Source organism: Rattus norvegicus, chromosome 19 (genome assembly GCF_021556685.1).
Source record: "Rattus norvegicus strain SHRSP/BbbUtx chromosome 19, alternate assembly SHRSP_T2T, whole genome shotgun sequence".
NCBI classification, from domain to species: domain Eukaryota; kingdom Metazoa; phylum Chordata; class Mammalia; order Rodentia; family Muridae; genus Rattus; species Rattus norvegicus.
Genome location: NC_141552.1, coordinates 19,682,529 through 19,703,440, shown reverse-complemented (window position 1 = coordinate 19,703,440; position 20,912 = coordinate 19,682,529). Strand labels below are relative to the sequence as shown.

At 41.8% G+C, this 20,912-nt stretch overlaps 1 protein-coding gene across 2 annotated transcripts; it reads left to right on the top strand.

Moving 5' to 3' along the window:
* The first annotated feature begins 237 nt into the window (after positions 1-237).
* Positions 238-18,004, top strand: LOC147999022 (disks large homolog 5-like). 2 transcript variants are annotated; one of them, XM_087595871.1, is made up of 6 exons: positions 256-444; positions 13,317-13,422; positions 14,488-14,647; positions 15,851-15,994; positions 16,627-16,789; positions 17,502-18,004. In XM_087595871.1, the coding sequence occupies exons 2-6, from the start codon at positions 13,341-13,343 to the stop codon at positions 17,529-17,531; spliced, it is 579 nt and encodes a 192-aa protein (XP_087451997.1). In that variant the 5' UTR covers positions 256-444; positions 13,317-13,340; the 3' UTR covers positions 17,532-18,004. The 2 variants fall into 2 exon arrangements, with proteins under 2 accessions (XP_087451998.1, XP_087451997.1); XM_087595872.1 differs by lacking the exon at positions 13,317-13,422 and having other exon boundaries at positions 238-444.
* Positions 18,005-20,912: the final 2,908 nt, after the last annotated feature.

Here is a 20,912-nt window from a genome sequence, read left to right as displayed (position 1 = left end):
GGGAGAGGATGGCACAGAGACCTATGCTATGGGTTAAAGGGCACGGAAAGGCCACCTCGAGCACAGGGGTCAGTCACCTCTTTCACAAAAAAGGCAAATGGTCAATGCTCTCAGCTCTGGGAGCCTAAAGGGCTCTGTGGCTCCTAAGCCCTGCAGCTGCAGCCAGAAGCAGCACTGAACAAGATGTAAATGCTGAGTATGGCGATGTCAATAAAACTTTATTTAAAAAACCAAATTGGTGGTGGTGCTGGTGGTGGTGGTGGTGGTGGTGGTGGTGGTGGTGGTGGTGGTGGTGGTGGTGGTGGTTGCGGACTGGTTCATTTCAAAGCATGCTGGAGTGGCATGGCCACTGAGCATCGGGAAACACAGAAAGGAATGTGACCGGACGCAGGGCTCCTAACACCCTAGACGTCGACCTATGGCACTGGAACAGGGTCCCTGAAGGTAAGTCTGGACAGTCAGATAAGGAAAGTACATTTTATTACAAGGAAATGGGACAAGATAAATTTTCTCTTCATCTTGCTATGCTTACGCATCTTTAAGAGTGCAGGGAATTCATGTCTCTCAGTCTGGTTTAGAAAAGTGTTTAGAGACAGCAAGAGTAAACTCCGTGGTTCCCTGAAGAGGGTTCCAGGGATTCTGATATCTGGGTCAAAGTGAATGTTAAGGAGAAAAAGGCTGTCAGGCAGGGCAAAAAGATTCCAATTTCTGGTCTCTTTGGGCTGTAATTTTTACTGTGTTCAAGGCCATGAATGCAGACAGGGTAATGACGAATACAGAACAAGAAGCTAGAGCTTCATTAAGACAAAACGAAAGTAAAAGTTTTGCCCTCTGCACCACTGCCTGAAGCAGGTTTTTCTAAGTCGTTTCCCGAGGATGGCATGTTGACCATTAGATTCACACGTTGATAATGACGAATTCACCTGCTTTTTCTTTTCCTATAATTAGGCCAGCATCGATTCAAGGTGTGGCCCAACCGACTTATTATAAAGGATGATACTGGTTGGTTGAAAAATGTAGTAGCTTTTTATGAACCATATATTAAGTTTTTATGTATATTAAAATTAACATTGGAAAGAACAGTGGTAGGAGAGGAAGCTGGAGGACAACTGATGCAAATGCTTGCTTTTGAAAATGCTAATGAAGAGTACAGGAGAGCGTTATTACCTATAGAGGAGGCTGGGGATATTAATGCTTATATGAAGGCATGCAAGGGTATCTTTTCTGAAAATGGAAAGATGCATATTTGGCACGTATTGATCCAGATAGAGTTATTAAATTATATGTTTAAATACTCTTGAATATCCTACAGGCACTTTCGCTCAGGATGAGTTGCCTTTAGAGTGGGTTTATATTAAATAAAACTTTAACCAAACATTAACAAATTATGAGGAACAAATTTCTTTAATTATTCAGCAAGGCATACAAAGACCTGTTACACTGTGGGGATATGATTGTGCTGCTCTTGTTTTCCCATTAAGCAAAGATAAAGTGGAATATTTAATGTAGATGTCTGAGGTTTTTCAATTAGCCATGATTTCTTACACTGGAAATATTGAATTTCATCCTCCCCATAGTAAATTGTGGGATTGCTTTAAAAAACAAAAAAAAATTTGATAAATACACTAATTTCTGTTGATCCATTACCATCAGCCCTTACTGTGTTTGCAGATGGCTCTAAGACCAAGATGGCTTATTGGACCAAAGATTAATTTTGGGGACAAGAATCTTCTTTTGGGTCAGTACAACAAAATGAATTATTAGCGGTAATTAATGTATTCCAGGATTTTACTCATGATGTAAAAATATTATAGCTGAGTCTGCTTATGTTGTAGGAGTAGTACAGAACATTGCGACTGCTGTTGTTTCTACATCTAAGCCTATATTAAATGTTATTCTCACATATTAAAGGACTATTGTTATTATGAAACTCTAGAATATTCATTACACATACTAGATCACATTCAAAATTTCCAGAATCTTTAACACTTGGCAATCATATGGTAGATCAATTAGTGGCATTTGCTACCCCAGAAGAACACAGTCATAATCATGCCAATACAGGATATTTACATATTAAATATAAGCTTCCCTATTCTTAAGCCAAACAAATTATTGCTAATTGTCCTATGTGTCAGTCTTCTCGTATAAAATGTATTCCATCTCAAATTAATCCCAGAAGGATGCAACTTAATACATCGTGTCAGATCGATATAACCCATATTTCTGAGTTTGGTCGCCTTTCACATATAGATGTAAGCATAGATAATTTTTCAAAATTTGTGTGGGCTACACTATTGCCAGGAGTACGCACTGCTCATGTTATACAGCATCTATTGGAAACTTTTGCTGTTATGGGACTGCCTTCTAAAATTAAATTGATAATGGACCAACATATATTTCTTATCAATATAAACAATTTTGTCAACGATATCATATTGTACATATTACTGGTACAGAACACAATACACAAGGACAAGCTTTTGTTGAAAGAATTCACCATAACCTGAAATGACAAATTATAAAATTAAGAAGGGGGAAAAGAGATGGCCTTATGCAACCTGAATGGAGTTTGCAGACCAGTCCCAGAGCTATATGGCACAAATATTATACGTTATTAATTTTCTTAATTTACCACAAGGTGAAGTTATATCAAGAGCCGATAGACACTTTGTTGAACTTCCCCCCAGAAGGCATGGAACAGACAGTATGGATAAAAATTGCCCGGGATGCTGAATGGCAGGAAGGGACATCATTGTATATAGGGGAGAGGGTTTTGTCTCATTACAGGATGGGAGACTATTATGGTTACCCGGGAGATGGATCCAAGCACAGAATAATAAGAACTGCTCCCTACCCTCAAAGGAATCCAGTTAAACCAGCTACATTTTCTCCTGATGGATGTTCTCAGGAGATGAGGAGGTGTCCTCCATTACTGAGGCCCTGGCTTCTCTTAGTGTCCACAAACAACAATGGATAAGGATCCGTGCAGTGACAACCCTATTACCTATGTGGGGTCAGGTGAAGCGATTAAGCACTGAAAGGAATAATTTTGTCTCCTTCAGGAAAGTCCTTTACTGCTGAGCACTTATTCTTAGCAATGTGTGTTTTACTCATGGTTTCTTCTGCTGCGGCCAATGCCAGTTATCGGGCTTATATTGCTTATCATGATGAAATCCTACTACTTTTCTGTTAGTAAATATATGGATAATGACACAGAACATGATTGGAAGTTAATTCAAGCCTATTTAGAGGGTAATGAAAGTGCTTCAAAAGTAATTAATGCCTTGAAATATGATGTTCGAATGTCTTTTGGTAAACAGCTAGAAGATACTACTCCTATGGAAATAGCGAAATTATTGGCTGATCAATTGACAGGATTAGATCCCAAGGCTTGGCTTCAAAGGATTTTCCATAGCATGGGAGGAGCTAGTTTTGCCATAATCTTATGTACATTATGTATTATGTTGCTTTATTTTTCCATGACTAAACCCCTACAAGGACCTTTAGCTATGTTATGTAAAGTGTTACTTTAAAACAAAAGAAAAAAGAAGGAATTGTTAAGACATAGAGATGCAGCTCCCAGGCAGGGTCAAGAAAGGCCTGGTGACAGATTCAAGTAGGGGCTGGAATGCCGCCCTGGAGAAGAAAATGTTTTTCTCACTTGGCCTTAAATTATGTTCTCCTGTGTCCCGTTTCTGTGGAAGTGGTTCTAACGCTCTCTTGGTAATGGTGAGTATATTTTGATTATAATAAGAGAGGTGATTTGTTATATGAATATTTTTAGAAGAAGCTTTTGTTTATTCGTCTTTCTTTGTTTAATCTTCCCTCATTGTTCCTGGTATCCTGGGAATAATAATTTTATGGTATCTTGACACAATGAAAATTGTAGTAATGCATATTCTTAGCTTAATAAGGATTAATAAAGCTTGCAACTGCGTGCAGTTTCTTATACCTTTGCTCTGCACCCCCTGTGTCCTGGGGGTATGCGACCATACCCAGGGCCCCAACTCACTACACATTGACAATGGGTCACCGCACAAAACACAGAAGCATCTACCTTAGTCAAAAATGGACATTTTATTGAATGCATACACTAACACTGATTGATCACATCCATAGCTAGGATACTAGGGGCAGATGCGTGGCCCAAAATACATTCCTCTAAACCTATAAAGCGAAAGAAAGAAAGAAAGAAAGAAAGAAAGAAAGAAAGAAAGAAAGAAAGAAAGAAAGGAAGAAAGGAAGGAAGGAAGAAGAAAAAACACAAAAAACTTAAGCTTCTCATAGGAACTTCGCAGGAAGTGTTGTCTGGCGGTCAGTTCTGATTAGGCCATTTTTGATGAAACAGTGCATAGTGACCCTTAAAGTGATGGGCCCTATATAAAGCTTTTTGCAATACTGGAATTTTAACAAACCTCATCCAGAACATACAGCAGAGGCAAGGATGTGATCACCATGTCCTTGCTCTCTATCAGGTTATTTTTCTGTGTCCTTGATTGTCAGGCATAGAACAGCAACAATCTGAAATAGCTGGTAGACATGGAACAAAGTGGCTAAAACTATAGTTGTGGGTTGCACACCTCAACTGTCAATGGCTACTACTGTCCTCAGAGACCTCGGAGGCCCCTCTTGTAAGACTATCTATTGGAAATTGGAAGCACTGACTTCAAAGTGAACCGGGCCAGCCAGGGAGAGGGCAACATGGGATACTTGAGACCCTGTCTAAAACCAGCACAAAAACCAACCCTTCATTCAAAGCATCATCTATTAATTCTTTATTATTTACCACTTTCTCCCTACCAGCCTTTCAGTCTGGAATGGTAGAAAAGGACTGGGAATGTTCCTTCTATTCTAAGGACCTTGATCTCTCTTTCCTTAGGTCCACATTAAGAACACATGCAATTGGATATCACCATCTGAACAACTTAGTATCATCTACTCAGTATATCTAGCCTAATACTGTGCTATGACAATCTCAAGCTTCCCTGAGTTTCGCTGACCTAGCAAGAAGTATGAAGTACTGAGGCCACACCCAAGTGATACTTTCAAGGGGTTAGAAGAAACCCATGAGAGATGCTCCACTTCTTTGTCCTTAGATTAAATCACATTGACACAATGTGGGTGGACTATTTAACCAGACATGTTTCTCCCAACCCCACCTTTCTGAGTTCAGACCATGGCAGAATTCATGCCCCACCACCCTAGATATTGAGTTTAGTGATATGTAATTATTATTTAAACCTATGCATTAAATTTTGTCATTTTGTTAATTTTTGTGGTTTTCACAGTCTTCTTTGATTAACTTTTCTAGTTTTATTAATTTATCCCCTGTGTTCTCTGGTATTTTGTCCTTCCCTTCAAACTAAAGTATTTCTTTTAGGATCCTCTACAGAGCTGTCTTACTGGTTATACGTATTTTGTTAAATTTATTTTTAGTGTGCATTAGTCAGCACAGTAGCTTGGCAGCTACCTGCCCTCCATGGTATTAGATCTACTTTCCAAACAATAACGCTAACTCTTACAGGCTGTTTAGCATCTTGGCTGCTCTTTGTTCCCCTTGGACAGCCCTCAGGACCAGGCTCTCCTCTCCCTTAACCATGGCTGCTGTCCTCTTCCTCTCTCCTCTCCATCACACATGTTCTTCCTTTATTCTCTGGCAGCTTCTTCTTCCTTCTTCCCTCCTCATGATCCTCTCTAGCAAAGCCCTCAAAAGGTCACCTCCCCCATCTCTCTGCTGTGCAGCTGTTGGCTGGTGGCTTCTTTATAATCACAGTTAACTGGGAGCAGGGTCAGTTATTTGGGGTTAACCAGTCTAGAGTTCTACAAATTAGCATTAAAGTACAAGCAGCATTAGGCCACTTCACTACAGGGATTTTTGTTTGTTTGGTTGGTTTGGTTTAATTTTCATTTACCTTTTTATTTGTTATTTTATTTTTGGTTATTTTTTATTAATCGGTTATTTTATTTATTTACATTTCAACTGTTGTCCTGCTTTCCAGACTCCACTCATCAAACCTTACATCCTGTTTCTGCTCAGCTTTGCCTATGTGACAGTGCTCCTGCACCCACACATATCCATCACCACCTCATACCTCTAGGATCTCCCTTTGGTGGGGCAATAGGCCTCACCTTGAACCATAGAGCATCCTTGCATACACTTTGGCTGGCAGTTTGGCCCCTGGGAGCTTGGGGATTAGGGAAAGAGGATCTGGTCAGATATTAAAGCCAATGATTGCTGCTTTCTCTTCTTTTTCTGGTTATAGGTGAAATTATGTTTGTGTGCTTCTCTTTTTTTAAATTATTGAGAGAAGATTAATTTCTTGGTTTTCCTTGGGTATAGTTTAGTTCACTGTCTTGGAGTTTTCCTCCTATTAGCCTCTGTTGTGCTTTCTTACAGAAAAGAATTGTTTAAATTTGGTTTTGTCATGAAATATCCTGGTTCCTCCTTTTATGGTGAGTGTGGATTATGCTGGATATAGGAGCCTTTGTCTGTATTACATCTGCCCAAGATTTTCTGACTTTTAGAATCTCTGTTGAGAAGTCTGGTGTAATTCAGATACGTCTGAATTTATTTGTTACTAGATATTTATACCTTACCCCTTTTAATGTTCTTTCTTGATCTGTGCATTTAGCGTTTTCATTATTATGTGAATGGAGGAATTTTTCTGGTACAATTAGTTTGATGTTCTGTAGGCTTGTTGTACCTTTATGGCCTTTTCTTTCTTTACCTTATGGAAGTTTGCTGCTATGATTTGTTGAAGGTGTTTACTGGATCTATGATCTAGAAATCTTAATTCTCTTCTCTATCTATTATCCTTAGGTTTCAACATTTAATTGTGTCCTGAAATTCATGGATGTTTTGGATTCAATAAACCATACATGTTTATCTGAGATGGGCGTTTTGTGCTTTGTGGGATGACCTCCTTGACCCCAGGCTGCATGAAGAATCTCAGCTGACAATGGGGACATAAATTATGAGTATGTGTAGCAAGACCCAGGCCTCTTCCAGGTTCTTAGATATTAACTGAGAACCTCAAATACAGTAGTGATGTGATAGTGTGGTGTGAATCTAGTTACTATTCTCTATTTTGATATAGATGACTCTTTTTGTGTCATGGTCAGCTTATAATGACTAGAAGACCTAAGCTTGAGAATAACCAAAGACTACATTGCTTCTCTAGCAGTTGAGCTTTTAAAAGTCCTGGTGTGACAGCAACTGTTGGTGGACATTCTGGATTATTCCTTCTGTACTTTAACTCTCTGTGTCACTTCCACCATCAGTAAGTTAGTTCAATTCCATAAATTGGAAATCCATCACCTGGAAGAAATACTCTTTTTTTTAAAGATTTATTTCTTTATTTATTATATACAAGTACAACGTGACTGTCTTCAGACACACCAGAAGAGGGCATCATATCTCATTAGAGATGGTTGTGAGCCACCATGTGGTTGCTGGGATTTGAACTCAGGACCTCTGGAAGAGCTGTCAGTGCTCTTAACCACTAAGCCATCTCTTTAGCCCAAGAAATACTTTCTGAATATGATCTGAGATTGGCCATGGAAAAAGGGTAGCTTGAACTGTCCCACCTAGGTTCTGGGCCTGCACAGGCCTGCTCTCCAAAAGAAACCTGTGTTCACAGCTGTTGGCTGGCTAAGAAAGATTTCACGAGACGTGATACACAGCCCTCGGCTTCTGCTTCAGTCATCTGCACAATTTTTCCCGGACGATATCCTCATACCTCCAGCAGGCGGGTGATGAAGCTGTCCACTCTCAGCTCCCCTTCAGCCATCTTGTGGGCACCAGACTCTCCTCCCTGCAGCAGGAACAAGGGCTTCTCCATGGTGGCTGCAGCAGCAGTGGTGGTTTGGCATTCTCACCTAGGAGGCCCTATGCCTTTCTACCCCAGTTCCAACTCACCTCAGGCCCGGGCCTTCCCCCCATCCACTTCCCACGGAGCAGGGAGAGCAGCACCCACTAGAAATAAAAGGGAAGCCCTTGGTCCTGCCAAGAGTGAACCCCCAGTGAAGGGGCTTGTTGGGGGGGAGGGTGGCAATGGGAGGAGGATGGGGAGGGGACACCAATAGAGAAGGGGAGGGGGAGGGGTTAGGGGGATGTTTGCCTGGAAACCCAGAAGGGTAATAACAATTGAAATGTAAATAAGAAATACCCAATTTAATAAAGAAGGAGAAAAAAAGAGAAAAGTGTCACACATTTAAAACAGAAGAATATGGACCCTAATTTTAAACCACAGCCCTGTCAATTAACTAAACCTTTAAAAAGCTCAGAAAATCAGGCCAAACAATATTTTCTCGGTTTATGTATCTGTAATGTCGCATAAATAATAATGTCCGTTTCTTGCTATTGTGGAGGGAATTAAATAGATAATATGTAATCATGGAAATTTTGAAGTACCATCCATTTTTCTGTTCATTAAATCACTCTTCCTCATTTCATTGATCAAGTATGTATGTTTTCTTTTCATAGTTACATGTATAATAAAACCAGTATAAAAACCTTCAGAATTGTATAAGCTTTCACTTTTAACAAATTAAATTAGTTGTTCTTTGTATTTCTGCTGAACATTTAAATGTTCTTTATATGTCCCAATGCTAGTTTATTAGGTACCTATAAACTTTAAACTCTTTGCCTGAGAGCATGAGTACTATTTAGTTATATAGTAACTACACTCAGGCTGTCTTTGTATTAGAACCAATTATATCAGACTCTAAGAAAAATTACTATTGCTTTAAAGTTTGTGTGTGTATGAGTGAGAGTATGAGTATGAGTGTCTGTGTGTGTGTGTGTGTGTTCATCCATGATCTCACTATAAATTATTATCGAATGACCCATAAGACTGTGGAGAAACCTGTCTATGTGCATGCAGAATTATGTTACTACTGTTCCATGGCACCTTGCAGGGAACACTGAATTAGTGGGCCGCTTTAATAGAGCCTAAAACCAGGGTATGCATGGTTTTCGGGGAGATTGTGATGTGCAAAACCACAACAGAGATCAGCAGAAGCTTCATTTATTCCATGCTGCTGTTACCAAGAGGAGGCAAAGCCTCATCCCATAGAGAGTCTGGTAGGATCTGATGAAAGGAAATAAACTCAGGGTTGAAATCAAGCCTTTAGAAACAAAGAGAAAAATACAAAGTCAAGGAAAGCAAGAGCTGTCTTTTCTTCCTCTTTTTTTTTTTTTGAGAAGATCCACAAGAGAGACAACCCCTTCCTCAAACTAACAATGCACAAGAGAGACAATACATGAATTAAAAATCAGAAATGAAATGAGGGACATAACAATAGACACCGAGCAAATTCCAAAATCATTAGTTCTTACTCCCGAGGACTTTACGCCAGAAAACTGGAATATTTATTGGATATTGTTGATTTTGTAGACAGATAACAATTACCAAAGTTAAATCCAGATCTGGGAAGGTATCTGAATAATACCCCTAAGAAAATAGATACACTCATTAAAGGTTGCATACATTATATATTATATTGCTTTCTTTTTGCATGATTAAACCCCTTCAAGGACATTTAGCTATGTTATAGAATGTGTTACTTTTAAAACAAAAGGACAAAGAGAGAAATTGAGGAGTCACTGAGAGACACTTCCCAGACAGGATCAAGGAAAGACGGCTGAGAGATGCAAGCAGGGGCTGCAATGCTGCCCTTGAGAAAGAAATGTTTTTCTCACTTTACCTTACACTATGCTGTACTGTGTCCGTTTTTTGTGGAAGCGGCTCTCATGCTCTCTGGGTTATGACAAGTATATTGTGATACTAGGAAGAGGGGTGATTTGCTATACAGATATTTTAAGGAGAAGCCTTTGCTTAGTCTCACTTCTTTGCCTAGTCTTGCCTCGGTTGTTCCTGGTATCATGGGAATAACGATCTTATTATATCTTGCCAAAAGGGAAAGTGAGGTAATCCATATTCATGCATATATAAGGGTTAATAAGCTTGCAGCTGCATGCAGTTGCATCTGCCTTTGCTCTGCATCCCCTGTGTCCTGGTTATTTGTGACCGTACCTGGGCCCCGAACACACTAGCTGTTGACAAGCATCACCCTTCTCAGTGTCAGGTTTATTTTCTTTCTTTTTTGAAATCTATGATGTGGAGGCGTATTACAGCAACAATATGAAATAGCAGGCAGGCATGTATGAAAATTGCTGTGTTTAAGCTAGGTGTGGGGACAAGTCCTCAAAAGGAGCTGTTAAGATGGGAAACAAATAATGCATTTGTTGCTGGAATTGAGTTGCCTCAGCTGTGTTGCTCTGCCTGCTCAGTGTCCATTCAACATCACTCTGTTTCTACAGAGGAACTCAAGGTTTGCCCCAGCCGCCTGTGAGCTGTGATATGGGCAGAGAAAGGCCAGGAAACAGTGGTGATTTCCCACTCCTCGGTTATGCTGAATTTTCCACTACTGTACTTGTATACACAAGTACAGTGTGGTCAGTTATTATAGATATTTGTCATTTCTTACAGAGGGCAACTATGATTGACTAAACCCAATTCTATAAAAAACAAAACTCAGGAAACCTGGCCCTTGGCAGCAATGAATCAAGAAATATCTAGGATGGTGGGGCATGAATTCTGCCAAGCAATGAACTCAGATAGGTGGGGTTGTGAGGAAGATGTATGGTTGAATAGCCCAATAGATTCACGTTGTATCATCTTGATTTAATCTAAGGACAAAGAAGTGCAGTATCTCTGATGGCTTTCTTCTAACCCCTTGAAAGGTTAAGTGGGGTTTGACCTCAGTTCTTCACTCTTCTTGCTGGGGCAGCAACACTCAGGGAAGCTTGAGATTGCCATAGGCACAGTATTAGGCTAGAAATGCTGAGTAGGTGATACTAAGTTGTTCAGATGGTCATACCCATTTCATTTGTTCTTAACGTGGACCAAAGGAAAGACAGATCAAGATCCTTAGAATAAAAAGATCATTTCCGGTTTTTTTCTACCTTTCCTGAATGAAAGACTGGTTGGTAGAGAATGGTAAAAATTCAAGAATTGGTAGATGATGCTTTGAATGAAGGGTGGGTTTCTGTGCTGGTTTTAGACAGGTTCTCAATTACCTCATCTTGTTCTCTACGTTGCTCGTCAGGTTCACTTTGAGCTCAAATAAAGCTGCTTCTACTTTCCAACAGGTAGTCTTACAAAGGGGCCTCCAAGGACTGTGAGGACAGCATTAGCCAATGAGAATTGAGGTGTGTAACCCACAACTATAGCTTTATCTGAAAGACCCTCAGACAGAGGAGACTCTCGCTCCAGTCCTGAGGACAATCACCACCCCATGAACACACTGGACTCAGTCTTGATGTAAAAACAAGAGGTTTACTTTGGGTTACCAATGCACTGGGGCTCGACATGGTCCTCAGGAGGAGGGATGTAAGGAGCCTCAAACAACAGAAATGTACAGCTTAAACAGTCATTTATGATCACACAGTTTCATTAGCTCAGCTATTTCGGTGCCAAGAATAACTAGGCAGATGTTTCTCGTCCTGGGATAAGGCCGAAACCACATCAATGTAGCTATTTCAGTAGGAAGGACGTCTGACTTGATATATGTTTTCTTATCCTGGGGTTCCCAGGACAAGGATCAAGGATATCTGTCTTGGCAGGTGTTTCTCTTCTGGAGTTCCCAGGACAAGGCTATAGCTATGTCAGCCTATAGCACAGCTGCATTCAGTACCAAGGACATCTCACTTCTATAGTGGTCAGTCAGCTTCCCAGAGATGTTTCCTGTCTTGTAATTGCCCTGCAGTAAATATGTTCTATACCCTCTGTTCTTATGGTCGGGCAGCTTCCTAGAGAGTGGGTGGGAATGTGCTTTCTGTACTTTCTGGTCTATTGTCTAACGTCTAGGGGCTAAGCGAGGGCCAGCTTAAAAGATTCTCATGCTTAAGAAATGGCTGTACTGATATCAAACGGGGATCTTTCATATCCACTTTCTTCCAAGTCTACCAGCCATCTCAGATTGTTGGTGTAATATGCCTGACAATCAAGGACACAGAAAAATAACTTGATACACAGCAAGGACATGGCAATCATATCCTGTGTCTTTATGTATGTTCTGGATGAGGTTTGTTAAAATGACAATATTGCACAAAGCTTTATATAGGACCCATCAAATTAAGGGTCACTATGCACCGTCATAGCTAAAATGGCCTGGTCAGAAGTGACCACTGGATCTCTCTTCTGTAACTTCACATGAGAGGCTCGTGCTTTTTGTGTTTTTTATTTTTGTGTTTTTTTCTTATTTATTTATTTATTTATTTATTTATTTATTTATTGCTTTATATGTTGTCAGGAAGATAGTTCAAGTCATGTATCTGCCCCCAAAATCTGAGCTTTGCTACTAATACTGTAAACAGTATTAGTGTATGCATTCAATAAAATAACTTGGTTTTTTTTTTTAGTACGATAGATGCGTTTGTGTTTTGTGGGGTGATCCATGAAACAGGAGTGAAGATGCTTGTTTCTTACTCTGTACACTGAGTTATGTCTCTAGGCTTGTCCTACTCCTTTGGCTGCATCCCCCCCCCCACATCTGCTGACTATTTTATTTTTCACATGAAATCACACGTTATAGCTTAGAGAGGCCTGTAAGCAATCCTGCTTTGGTAACTTAGGTGCAGAGAGGAGAGCCCCACACTCAGCCTGAGGGTGCATTCACTGGTGGATCCAATATTTCAGTTTCCTCTCCTAACAGATCACCACGTTGTTGCCAGGACCATAATGAATGCAATTCTTTCTCCTAAGGAATCTGGTAGCAACTGTCATATGTTAAGCACAAAGCTTCAGGTTGTACCTATAACACACACCCACATTGCAACCTACCCTACAGGCTCTTTCTGGGTGTGATTTCATGCACCTGCACATGATGAGACAGGAGACCTCTTTGGCTACTTATAGGAACTGGTGTGATTTCTCAGTAATCTTTAATGGGTAATATTGCTGACTGAGGAGAATTTGAGGTAGGATGAAACATTTCTGTGCAGGGATTGGGGAGGAAGCACTCATTTAGATACATAGTAATGACTTAGGTTTTTCCAATCAAGCCTAGAGCAAAATTTGGCTTTGGAAGCATGTGGTGCTCAGTGGCTATGACACAGGGAAGTCTCCTGAAAAGGGCACATCAGCGCTTGCTCAGTACAGGGAGAACATTAGCAGGGAGGCAAAGTCTGTTCTCCATGACATCAGCAGACCCTTCGTGGACATTCTATTGTCTCCTAGACAGACCTTGGAATCCCTGTGATGTCACCAGTATCGTTGTGACAACCAATTCCCTGCTTTTTCTCTTAGTGTCCAAAGGATATATCCACAGACATGTTTGCCCGTCTTTGTAGGCGCTTTGGGAGAGTTGATGTTGATAGAGAAGAGTCTAGAGTGAAGCAAACGAAACCTAAAGGTAATGATGGACACAGGACATGGGGAATGTGGAGTAAGTTCTGGGCAGTGTATGTTGAGCTTCCTGTCAGGGGTGTGTGTGGGGGTCTTCTGCTGGCCTTTATAGCAATGTGCCACAACCACTGGAACATCTCCACAGATATTGAATTCCATGATTATCACAATTCCTGAAAGTCAAGGTTTTCACATCATTAGTTTCTCCATAACCACGTGGAGGATATGGCACTGCCTATGCTATTATTGGGTGAACTTCTAGTCTTTACTTTTACAGTGCATTCGGTATGTTAAATTGATATAATAACACCATCAGGAGTCGTGGAGGGTATAACTTTTCTGAATTAAACAGGGCATCAATGTACTTCACTTTCATTGCTTCTTTAAATTAAGTGACTAACTGACAGTAGTAAGAGGTAGAGAATTGTGCTCCTGACATGACCTTATATTCGTAGAACTCCTCTGACTACCGCTGGCTGACGGGGCCACTCTTACCTTCATATATTAGAGGTTCTGTGTGGAAGATATTTTTCTACAGTAGCCAAACTATATGGGGCAGGTAGAGAAAGAGCCTGTAACCTACTGACACTTCTGGGGCATTTGTCATTTCAGTAGGGGTAATTAATAAGTCTGTTGACCATGTCCTCCCCCTACATGACATTTTAATGCAAAGTTATTGGACTAGAGTAACAGTGTAGGATATCTGAGTATCCCTGATCAATCAAGTCATTGTGGATGCTGAATTGATGATCTGCTTCTGAAACCAGAGGGGTGAGGGTCCTGAAACCAGGTTGTAGCCTGCGTACCTGATAATAATCCTGGAGAAGGCATCTCTCTGGTACTTGTAAGCCTGTGTGGGCGGGCATAGGGAACACCTGGCTGCTTAAATATCTTGGTCTCTATATAGTAGTGGGGGAACTGTGATCCACTTAGGAGGCCTCTTACACATAGACCAAACTCCTTGCAGTGACACTGGCTTCCAAGCATGTTCTCCTGTTTGGACCTCACTGTGGTCTGTGTATGCTCTATGCATTCGCCCCATGCAGGTTCACTTGTGTTCTTCTACCTACAGAGGCCTGCAGACAGACGTCATCCCCTGAAAATATCCTAAACAAGGTGCAGGGCAATGAGGAAGAGGAGAGGCTGAATAGAGAACTGGAGCTAACTACCAAGGAGAGAAATGAGCTGACAGATCGCCTCCTTTATGTGACAGGTGGATCCATGAGCAAGAGGTATGCATTGCTCCAAACAAACGACCTTGTTCTAAACCTCATCTCCCATAGAGAGGAGATTCAGAACCTGACCCTTACTGAGGAGTGAGTTTGGAAATGGACTCTCTGATTCTGCCTGTTGAAAATCTGAACTTGTGATGTGAGTGAATCATTCAGGGATAAAGTCACTGGAGCATGAGTTCCCAGTGTACAATTGGAAAGCCCTTGACAGGTGGCAGTTTGCAAGGTTCTAGGTGCTGTGAGTTTGTGGACAGTGATTGTACTTGCTAGGAAGGTGACTGAAAGCTATCATATCCTGGCAGCACCCTTAGGTGACAGGTAACACATTGTTCATCTCCATGCTTAACTAGAAGGCCTGAGGCTCAGGCCTGTTCCTTCTTGTCTGTGTGCCTTAAACTCTGAGACAGTAATGGTGCATACATTTCTACTGATTCCAGTTGTGCCCTTTCCATATTTGTCTCTCTTTCTCATTCTCTGAGTCTGTTTACTTTTCTTTTCTTGTGGGTGTGTCCCAGTTTGTGTGTCTGTGTGTGCACAGGTCTGCATGCATATGCACAACTTTTATATGTTTCTATGTCCCTCCACCCTTGGAATTTAAGGGTCTGTTTTTTGACCTCAGCATATACCTGTATAATAGTTTCATGGAGGTGTAAGTGCTTTATTTTGGAAGCCCCACTTTCAACAGTACAGTTCTTTGCCTTTGTGGTCACATTGGTCTATACATTTGTATGCCTTGGGCAGATTATAAGTTTGTGGCAATATCTGGTCTCATCTCCAGAATTATGTGTACTGTCTGCCTCTAGAATATTAGTTATTCGGCTTGTAGCATTCCACTTGTCAAAACAGGAAAAATGAAATAAGAGGTTTCTGGGTGTGTGTGTGTGTGTGTGTGTGTGTGTGTGTGTGTGTGTGTGTGTGTGTGTGTGGTTGGGTAAGCTCTATGGCCTAGGCTCTTGACAGCATAACAGGTTTGAATGCAGATCCAGCCCTCCTGATTGAAAAAAGTGAGCCAGGGAACCCTTTATCTGGGTGCTTAGCTTCTGTTGTCCTGGGCACACAATTCCAAGTTTCTGAAGCTGAAGAAGATCCAAATATGTAGAAGTCAGAAAGTGTCCTTCCAGGGCTGGGGTAGTACAGGGCACAGCCTGAGTTCATATAATCCTAAACCTCTATGTTCATTGGGTTCTATCTTCCTGGGGCCAGCCCCTACTTCAGGCCAAATCCATTTTATGAAAACTTGAAGATAAAGGAGAAAGAGGTCATGTCATTACTGCACAACTTAGACACAAAGAACATTGAACATCGTGAGAAATTTCAGGAGCTCAAGAAGGACATTAACTTCTATCGGTAAGTACTGGTCAGAAGGGCCCATCACTTGGGGAATGGCCATGTCTGCCTCTCTTTGTTCTGGACCGGAGGGTCTGCAGCTCTGGGCCCATCTCTTCTGCTGTTTAAATATCACTGTGCCGTGGGTCTTTTGGACTCAGTTTCAGTTCCATAAGAGACTGTCATTTATCACCACAGTGTCTATGCATCTTTAGAAGGCTCTGGATAGAACTACACTGATTCAGGCATCAGTGTGTTATTAGGCCAACCTGCGGCTCTGGTGTCAGACCAGGTTTAACAAAGCTCAATGTGTGGACCACATGGTTAGCATGACCTCCCTTGGTTCTACTGTCCTCTTGTGGTTGTTTACTGCCTACTAATTGATGCTGTCCCGATGCATTGGGCTCTCATGGGTAGTTGTAGATCCCTTGTTCTTTTGGACAGACATGGACTCTTATTTGTGCTTGGGTCACAGAAACAATTTATTCTTCCCTGGATTGGCCGTTTGCTGTTTGTGCAGAAGCCTTACATGTATGGAGATGTATTCTATGAAGTCTTTATGGGTATCTGGGTCCTGGTGGACTTTGTGGGATTTGGCAGTTGGAATGGGAGGAAGAGGCTTCAGGATCTTACTATGCAGAGTGTGTTTCCAGCAACCTGCACAGCCGGCTCCTGATGGACAAGGCATGTATGAAGAAGAAGTTGGTCACATTGAAGCAGGAGAGCAAGGAGGTACAGCGATATTTGTTTGAGTTGAACCGGAAAGATGAAGACGAACAGGAGAAGACCAGCAACCTCCAGACCCAGCAAAATGTGGTAGGAACAAGCAGCTGAGTCAGATTAACAATGTCTGATACCGTTTGCCTATTGGATACATCTTTGCTTCCCCTATCACCTTTCTAATCTCCCCACACCCAATCAGTCACCCACTTCATGTGATAGAGTTATTCATTGCCCTGCTGTGCACAAGTATTCTTGGATGTTAAACACTTTTCAGAAACTGAATTATTGGCAATTATACTTCTCTGCCCTTTTTGAAAATGCAGTCCAGAAATGGTGACAGAGGAATAACATATCATATGACTGCATCTCCCTATCAAAGATTGGATGCTATGAAGAGTTTTGAATGAGTTCTTGGTCGTGTGACAAAGGTCATACAGGGGTCATGTTATGGTTGGAAGCACCTTGTAGGGATAAGAACCAAGTGCAAATGGCAAATGAGTCCTGGTCATTGGCTTTGATCTGGGTATCATGTGGCCTTCTCTTTCTTCCTGCACCCCAATTAGGTCTCTCCCCATTTCCCCATTTCTGTTTTGCACTGGTAGAGTCTGAGGAGCAGCTTGTTCTCCCACAGTACTGTGAGGGTTGCTGGTGATGTTCCCAGCCTGCAGAGATATCAGCAATGATTTCAGTGAAAAGATCAGTGCTGTCTGTCCAATGTAGTTGAGGGGACAGAAGGCAGCAACTTGACAGCTGGTATGCATGTCCCCACCAAATCAGTGTCTTAATAGCTGCCTTCTCCTCCCAGGTCTCAGAAACTGCAGGAGACATGGCATAGGACAGATCCCAGGAAGACAGCCCCCTGAGGAATGAGTTTCTCTCTCAGGAGTTCCCTGTGACGACAATCCTCACAGTCAAAGACTTTTTGGGGGAATATTCTTCTTCTCAGATAATTTCCTCAATGTATAGAAACCCTAAATTTATGTATCTGTATGCCAGCCTGTCTCATTGACGTCTTTCTCCTCTCTCCTACCGACAACACCATTTGAGAGACAACTGAGGGGACTGCCTTGACATCTCACGTCCTAGAGGAGAAACAGCACTACAACTGTGTTTCTAAATATTCATTAAGAAAATGCTGTTAAGAAATGTTTTTGGTTATGATTTTCATTGAAGTTTTCTTTTTGGTATTTCATAGTTATATATTCTTGTTACTGTTTTTCATTTTTTTATACCGTTTTAGTTGTTCATTTTATGCCTGTTTTTTGTAAATTGTATTCCTTATGAATAAAAATTGATTTGTAACTCTTGACTCTTAAGACCATCTTCTTCAAGGGTCCTTTCCCCTCCTGTAGACTTAGAACTGACAGCTGGATATGGATCTTTGCATGGTCCAGGCAGCATGGGTAAATAGGGAATTCAAAGCCACCAAGGGGTACACAGGGTGATAGTGTCTTTTGTGTGGATAATGTGACTTTTTTTATGGACACACACTTTATGATGTAATCACTGACATACTGTATCCATGCTGTCATGTGTTCTGCTCATCCTAGTCTATATCAGTCTACAACACACATTCCTTATTGACTGTGTGCACCAGATATTGAGTAACACACACTCATGCCTGTAGAGGTGCAGAAAAAATGACAACTTTCACAAAGGAATATAGAATAATCCTAATCGAGAACCATGTGCCTCAGTTTTTCTTACAATACAGCATTATTATTAAACCATAAAGATAATGACCATCAACGTCATTTTGGGAAATAGGTTTTTATAGGTGCTGTTTCACTTGATCATTCATATGCTGTGTTTTTTATTGTTGCTGATTATATTTATTTTTATCATGTAACTCAATGGATCTTTTTTTTTTCAAATGTATGTCTGGGCCACTCCTGAGTGCATTTCCCTCATGATCCAAAAGAGGGAATAGCATTCCCCATTGTAGATGATTGTTAGGGACCATGTGGTTCTTCTGAGAGAGCAGCAGATGCTCTAACCTGGGAGTCATCACCACAGCTCCTGTAGGTAGCTTTTGTCCTTCCAGGGCATGTGCTGTACTAGGTGGACACGATCACCTCCCATTTAGGAGAGAGATCTCAGGAGATGTGTATGTACAGGTGGTTGAGCAGTGCCTGCTCAATGTGGTAGGCTGCTAGGCAACCAACTGAACCCCAGCCCTGCTCCACCTGCATTCTTCGAGGCAGAGTTTCTATAGCCCAGGATGGTCTAGAATGCATCATCTACCTATGTCTTTTTTCCACTAATGCTAGGATGAGGAGCATATGTCCTCCACACCCTTCTTTCCAAACAATGAACATGCTCATGGGCTGATTATCACATGGCCATGAGGGAGGTAAATAACACTCAGCCAAAACAGAGGCGCATTCCACAGTCACACAGACAGCCTGGACAGATCTGACACGATCAGCACCAGGTTTGACTGCCACTACTTGAAGCAAGGTCCTCCAGTGTTAGGACAACCATTCAAACAGCAAAGAAGGAACCTGTTCCCAGCATCCGAGGAGTGGGAGACCCAGAAACCCATGTGTCAATGTGGCCATTTGGAAAATGGAAGAGGGGAGGCAGGGAAGCAGCCAGAACTGGACACAGTTGCAGGGACCCAGGCAAAGAGGGAATATTGGGGCAGAGTCCATGAGATGTCAGTAGGCAACAGGCCAGCTGGGACTAGTGTGGGTACAGGGCTTCTAGTGTGGGTATGAGAGGAGCAAAAGTAGCAATGGTCAGATTCTGATGCAGCATAAAGATGGGAAGGAGCTTAGATCGTCTCAGTGTCGTATAGGGACATTATAGACACTGATGGGCAGTATGGGGATTGCAGGGTCCCTTATAGTGGTCTCTGCAGGTGTCAGGGCTCTGTCAGACCTATGACTATCAGGCAGGCTCTGAGTGCAAGTGAGAGTCACGGGACAGGCCCTGTGTACAGCCTGGTTTGGGGACATTTCCAGGTGCCCCATGGACTGCAAAATAAAGGCAAAGACACAGGGAAGCCAGCAGTTCCCATGCACAGGACATAAATACTTGTAGACCTTTCTAGAATTTCCATAGACTATCTGTCACTAGTCCTCACTATAGAAGGCACCAGCATTCTGCCCTCTACTTCAATTGGTGAGACAGCTAGTCTAACTCCAGCAGGAAGGCCTCAGGGAAGACAGTAAGAACTCACAGGTGACCTCTTTTACTATTGAAACAGGCTCTTCCTATGCAGCCCAGAGTGACCATAGGGTCCTAATTCTCCTGCCTCACAGTGACTGTAAATTCAAATCTACCTTCAAGAGCAATTGATTCATAGCACAGGGGGGAAGATCAGATTAAGGCTGTCTAAAGGCCCCAGGGTGGTAGGATTACCAGGGTCCTAGTAAGTTTCTCCAGCCTTAATTACAACCTGAGTCATTCCTGCTGTGTGGGATATCGCCTGCTGCCCAGTGATATCACAACTTGGAATTCTTTGTCAAATATAAGCTGTTATGGGAATGAAGTAGCCACACAATAAACACTGGTCTGGATACTCCTAGGTCAAGAATCCCCTGTTGGACATGCCTTGGACCGCAGCATTTTACATTCCTGATCCTTCTGGCTTTTTAGCAGATTTATAAATACAAAAAAGAAAAATGGGCATAGTAATTTAAGCCTATGATCCCAGTCATGGGAAACTGAGTCAGGGTGATGGAAGACTGTAAGTTCCAGGGCAACCTGTGTTTCAAGAAAAAAAAAAAGGCATGGTGAAGATTCCACTCAAGTAGAAACCAAAAGGCTTTCACATGGGGCCTGCCATCCACTGGTCAGCACTCCCATCGTCACAGCCACAGGGAGACACTGGGGAACATTTCCCACTGTCTCTCTTTGGGATGCAGTCCACCCCACGATTCTATGTGAGGAATGCCCCAAAGGTTGCATCATGTGAGGGACCTAGATAGTTCCAGGATTGGGAGAATTCATGAGTTTATAATTAGGGATGATCTACAGCTATGGCAAAGCCTTTTCCCTCCACATGGCAGCCCCAGGTTTGGCCCCAACAGTAAAAATAAAATCCCCCCAAAATAATGCCAACAAAATATCACGAAGCCTAAACGTCTGACCAGTCTCCTCAAAAGTGCACAGGAACCTGACTCCACATTTAGGACCCACTATGGCCTCTGTGACCTGTGAGAAGGGATCTAATATGGGAATTAGTACAGTATGACTTATCCTTATGGAT